This window comes from Nymphaea colorata, chromosome 1 (genome assembly GCF_008831285.2).
Source record: "Nymphaea colorata isolate Beijing-Zhang1983 chromosome 1, ASM883128v2, whole genome shotgun sequence".
NCBI lineage: Eukaryota > Viridiplantae > Streptophyta > Magnoliopsida > Nymphaeales > Nymphaeaceae > Nymphaea > Nymphaea colorata.
This window is the reverse complement of record NC_045138.2, coordinates 2,604,533-2,610,532: the sequence shown is the minus strand read 5'-3', so window position 1 is coordinate 2,610,532 and position 6,000 is coordinate 2,604,533. Positions and strand designations below refer to the sequence as shown.

At 45.5% G+C, this 6,000-nt stretch overlaps 1 protein-coding gene across 2 annotated transcripts; it reads left to right on the top strand.

The window, feature by feature from the left end:
- The first annotated feature begins 739 nt into the window (after positions 1-739).
- LOC116245930 (amidophosphoribosyltransferase, chloroplastic-like) lies at positions 740-4,468 on the top strand. Of its 2 annotated transcripts, none has more exons than XM_031617553.2 (2): positions 740-2,794; positions 4,207-4,468. In XM_031617553.2, exon 1 carries the CDS (start codon positions 944-946, stop codon positions 2,699-2,701), a length of 1,758 nt encoding a protein of 585 aa, XP_031473413.1. In that variant the 5' UTR covers positions 740-943; the 3' UTR covers positions 2,702-2,794; positions 4,207-4,468. The 2 variants fall into 2 exon arrangements, with proteins under 2 accessions (XP_031473413.1, XP_031473412.1); XM_031617552.2 differs by lacking the exon at positions 4,207-4,468 and adding an exon at positions 4,010-4,176.
- Positions 4,469-6,000: the final 1,532 nt, after the last annotated feature.

The following is a 6,000-nucleotide window of genomic DNA, read 5'->3' as shown; positions in this document are numbered from 1 at the left end:
GGGCCCCACACCTTCCAAATCTAATCTCCCGCATCCTCTTTCCGTCCTACCCGATCCGATCCTAAAACCATGGATCTCTGACCCGAACAATTTAGCAACCCAATTGGATCCTAAAACCATCCGGAAAATTTAGCAACTAGGATCTTCTTTGCCTCCGTTTTGGATCACCTAAATCAAACTAGCTTAACCGAAGAGTTCCACACTCCCAAGTGCTACTAAGGGTGTCGTGTTGAGTCCTTTGCTTAATGAGTCGAACTCGAGTTTATGAGTCGACTCGTTCAAATAATCGAGTTGACTTCGAGTTCAAGACGTACCTATCCAGTCGAGCTCGAACCTTAATCGAGTTTGTTGAGCTTTAATCAAGTTGATATATTCAAATGAGTTTACGAGTTTGTCGCACTCGAAATGGGCACGTAACAATGACAATTCTTTGAATCAAACGAATCTATCTAGCTTTAATTGAATCGAATTCGAGCTCAACGCGTAACGATGAATATCCAGTCGAGCTCGAACTTAATACGTAACTGTCTAGTTGAGCTGCTTCCGTTGACCTATTCTCGAAACTCGAGTTGAGCCAGAGGTCAGCTGACTTAACTTGGGCTCGTGTTCACCCGGGTCATATCTAAATCCGATCGGGGCGAAGTCATACTCGGATCCAGACCCGGGAGAAGAGGGACAGTTTAGTCTTTATTAGAAAACAAACACCGGTCACCGTCTTTCGGCGGAAAGAAATATCGGGAATCGTACTTTTCTTGAAAAGGTAACTGGAATGAAGTTGAGAAATGCGGGTCCGTCCATCTCGAGATGGACGGTTCCTTGTATGAGTATATAAGTTTCGTCCGTTTTTTAAGAAAACCTTGAAAAAAGAGGGAAAAAGAGGAAAAATTCATCATCGTCATCGTCGTCGTCGCCGTCGCCGCCTTCCTGTGTCTCCTCTGCAACAATGGCAAATTTCTCGCTGGAAACCCTAACATTAATACCCCGCCCGCAGTCTTTTCAGAAAGCCCCGGTGTGTTCTTCTCCCTCCTGCCGCCCTCTTCGGTCGTCGTTCTCCCTCCTGCAAAGGCCGTGCGGCGTTTCCCCCTCCCAAAGCCCTAAACCCTCCTCCTTCTGCGCCTTGTCGTGCAAATCCCTGACACCGTGGTCGCCTGACTCCCGAGATGAAGTCGGTTACTTCGGGGCAGCTCAGGTGGAAGCCGGCGATGATCGCCCTCATGACGAGTGTGGCATCGTGGGGATCTACGGCGACCCTGAGGCAGCGCGGCTTTGCTATCTCGCCCTCCACTCGTTGCAACACCGCGGCCAGGAGGGCGCGGGCATCGTCTCCATGCCGTCATCCCCCACCGCCGGCGGCCGGCGGGCCGCGCCTATCTCGATCACGGGGCTCGGCCTCGTCACTGATGTCTTCAACGACGAGAGCCTCCGGCAGCTTGTGGGCAACTCGGCGATTGGCCACGTGCGGTACTCGACGGCTGGTTCGTCGAAGCTGAAGAACGTGCAGCCCTTCGTCTACGGCTACTACTTCGGCTCCGTTGGCGTCGCACATAACGGAAACCTCGTGAACTACCCTGCCCTCCGCTCCGCCCTCGAGCGGCGGGGCTCCATCTTCAATACCTCGTCCGATACCGAGGTGATTCTCCACCTGATCGCTATCTCGAAGGCGCGGCCTTTCGTCGCCCGTATCGTCAACGCCTGCGAACAGCTGGAGGGCGCCTATTCGCTCGTCTTCCTTACAGAGGACAAGCTCGTGGCGGTCCGGGATCCTCACGGATTCCGGCCCCTCGTCATGGGCCGCCGGAGCAACGGAGCGGTCGTCTTCGCCTCTGAGACTTGCGCTCTGGACCTCATCGAAGCGACATACGAGCGCGAAGTGAATCCAGGCGAGGTCGTCGTCGTCGAGCGCGACCTCGACGCCGATGGCAGCGAATTCTCTATCACCTCCCTCTGTCTCCTTCCCCACATGGAGAGGAAAGCTTGCGTCTTTGAGCTCATATACTTCTCCCTGCCGAATTCCGTTGTCTTTGGGCGCTCAGTCTATAATTCCAGGTACCATTTCGGGCAGGCACTCGCCATGGAGGATCCCGTCGAGTGTGACGTCGTCATCGCCGTGCCTGATTCCGGGGTAGTGGCGGCTCTTGGATACGCCGCGAAGGCAGGGGTGCCGTTCCAGCAAGGCTTGATCAGGTCGCACTACGTGGGGAGGACGTTCATCGAGCCGTCACAGAAGATTAGGGATTTTGGCGTCAAGCTGAAGCTTGCCCCCGTCCGGCCGGTGCTCGAAGGGAAGAGGGTGGTGGTCGTCGACGATTCCATCGTTAGGGGGACGACATCTACGAAGATCGTTAGGCTTCTCAAGGAGGCGGGCGCGAAGGAGGTGCACATGAGGATCGCCAGCCCGCCCATCATCGGGTCTTGTTATTATGGTGTCGACACGCCGGAGTCAGAGGAGTTGATCTCTAACAGGATGAGCGTCGAGAAGGTGAGGGAGTTCATAGGAGCAGACACGCTTGCGTATCTCAAGCTGGAGAATTTGAGGAAATTGCTTGGGGAGGAGAGCTCGGGGTTCTGCTACGCTTGTTTCTCTTTGAATTATCCTGTTGATCCCTATAAAGGTCAGCAGAAGCAGGAGGATGACGGCCAGGTGGAAGACTTGAATTCCTATGGTGGTGATAGTTTGCGTAAAGTAGCGGCAAATTATTGATGATGGTGAAAATTCGGTTTCAATTGGAATTCGGCAGTGCTTGCTCTCATCGCCAGAAGCTAGCTTGTTGACATTGTATAAATGGGAGAGGTGGTGAGTCATTGCATCTCTTCTAATGCTCTGCACAATTTTGTTTTTCTGCTTTTTTTTTTCCTTTCATTTTTATTTAGAGTATGAGGACTAGATTTTCCATTGTCTAGGGATGATGAAATATAACCTTTACTTATTTTGAATAAATTTTAGGAACTTTAGTTTCTGGAGAAATTTTGCACTTGGTTGCTGGTCTTCTTGAGCAATCATAGGCATAGCTTGAAGGGTTTTTTATTCCTGATTTTGCACTCAATTAAGGTTTTTGATTCCTGATTTTGCAATAAAAGATAAGCAAAGTTTTTCTTGGGGACCGATCTTGACAAGATTCCTATCTAAGACTTGATGAAACCTTTTCCTTGTTCAACTCTTTCATTTTCTAATTCTTCATACGATTTACCAGAATCTCGATGCTTTACCTAAACGTCTTACCATGTGTTTACTGGGTTGGTTCGACTGCTTCTGAAGTGGAAACTTTGAACGCTTAAAACTTCGTCTTCGCAACGGCCATATAGCTCGTCCGTTGACAAATTTGTTTTTCTCTTTCTTCTCAAAAAGATATTACGACCAAAGTACTTGCATTATTTTACCCAAAAGGACTTGGGCATTTTTGACGTATTGGTATGTTTTACACTTGTTGGTTGGGAGTTTCCTCGTTTCTGCAACAACCCTAGCTGGTGGGAACTAGTTTAGTATTTAGTCTTTCATACTTAATGGCATTATTCATTTTTATGCAAGCGAACCATTTTTTTTTCCCTTTCTTCCTGTCTACTGGGAAATGCCACAACGGTGGACAACTGGGAGAACTGCTTAGCACTCACTCTCTGTGTCTCGAGGTGAAATCATGTTTGTTGGATGCATCTTCTGGCTTGTCTAGTTGATTTATGAAGTACTGTCATTGCAAATTGTAAACCTGCATTAGGTTGCCCTGTTCTTGAATGGAATGGATTATCTAGAAGCCAGCTTGTAAGCGATCGTCATACTTTATGTCTTAATCCCTATCCTTAATCTGAAGCTATTAAACACCCTCCAGTTTTCCATTCCTTAGCATTGCAGGAAGAATAGATCAACTAGATTCATCTTGTCAGAATAAATATGATTTACGTAAGAGAAAAAGAGCTCCTGTTTTAATGTCTGCTCACCTCAAATTCTCAGTCAGGTGAGAAAGGGTTCAACGGTCGTGCTTCTTTGCTGTTTATTCTTAAAATTTAGCTTGTTTAGGTATGCTGCTGAATCGGGGCCGTTGTTAACTGCACCTTGTTGGGGTTGTCGATTTGAACTTCTTGGAGGTTTATCTGTTTCGAACTCTGGATAAACAGAAGAGCTGCTTCTTGCTTCTTGAACCTTTGAAGCTTCCATTGTTATTTAAGGCACCTTATTCTGTGCATAAAATCTTCATAGGCTTATCTGATGTACAGGTAGTCTGTATTGGGCCTTCCTGTCGAAGCGCAGCCCGAGAGCTGGTATTTTCTGGTCTCTTTTGTCTGTATAAGGACATTCTCAAAAATTTAACAAGTTCTTTCTTATTGATAATCTACCAGATGTTCATCTCTGCTTTTGGCCTCTTCCCAGAGAAGTTGAGATGTTGAAAATGGTTTCAGATAGATATTAGTAATAGGGTTGCAAACAATGGTAGTTGTAAAAGGACCTTCAATACATTTGGCAGAATAACTTCTGACTGATTGTGTGTGTGATCTCGATACCTAGATTCCCTTCACTTTGTTAAGGGTTGTTATTTGTGTGCCCAGAATATCCATGATACTCTTTGAAAAATATACCGTTTCACTTTTTTGTTTCAACAAACCAAAGTGGTATATTCATTTTTGGCCCCACTGTACAGAAAAAGGGGAATATGCTCAGTCCTGTCATTGACAAGTTATCTTGGACAAATTATTTATAATGCCTTGTTTTTAGCGTCATGAGCACGCGCTAGAGGTGAATTTGCAACCTAAACATTACAAATTCAAAGGTGAAGATTCAGTTTCTCTTCAACCTTGGGTCAATTTGTGTTTCCCAACACTACTTCTAGGTGTGGTTCAACAATTTAATTTACTCCGTTTTGGAGGCAAAAAGTTGTTTTTAAGGTGTGTTTTGGGCGACGTCGAGGCTGAGCTTGTGAAAAGTTGAGTGTTGACAAAATAATGTTTTTGAAAGGGTGTAAATAACTCTTGCGTCCTTTTGTCTTTTGGGGAGAATTTTTTACAAGAAAACATTGTTTTGGTCTTGTCACTCGAACAGGCAAATCAGATTTGGAAAACTGACAAAAACACTATGTTTTCACCAAATTCGATTTCACAATATGATGTTTCTTGAGGTTATCATTAGAAAATAACCATAGACTATGTATTCGATATTCGATTCTAATTAAATTATGATTGTTAATGAATGTGTGCTCACTCCGCCCATTATAGAGGGTCGTTTAATGCGTCTGCTTGGTAGATCATCCAAATTTCAGTGATTTCTTGAGAAGTGGAAACGGTTTTTTTTTTTTCCTTCATAACTTTGGTGTTTAGGGTTACTTTGTAACATGAAAATGGAGGGCAGCTCATTGTTTGTAGTTTAAATAAGTAGCACTCATGACAATAAGTTTTCACAGGCCCACTAACCTGATCAACTATGCTATATCTTGACTAATTAGAATATGGTCGGGTTTTCACCTACTCATCAGTCCGATCAGCTACGGACCAAAGATGTAACTAATTAAAATATGGTTTCAAGTTGGCATTATCTTTTGGACAGAGACTCCTAATAGACTTGGGCATCGGCCCGACCTGATAAGAGTCAGGCCCAGGTCGGCTCGACGCTCGAAATTTGAGTTCAGGCTCGATACCCGGGCTCGGACCCACTCCGGCCTGGCCTGATTAAAATAAAAAATGTTTTTCAAATATAAAATAACATTTTCAAACATAAAAATACTTTTTAATAATAAAATATGTATTATTATTAAATAAAAATGATTAAAAAAAACTAAAATCGAACCCCATCCGACCGACCCGAGCTGGCCCGATATAGCTCGGGTTGGTTTTCCTAGGCCCGAACAGGCTCCAGTCGAGTACCTCCTAGGCTTATCTCCTAATACCCCTATCCTTATAAGTAGGGCTGCACAACGAGTCGAGCCAGCTCGGGCTCGACTCGAACTCGCCCGGTTAAACTCGGCTCGAGCTCGACTCGTTTATAAACGAGTCGAGTTCGAGCTTACAATGAAACTCGAA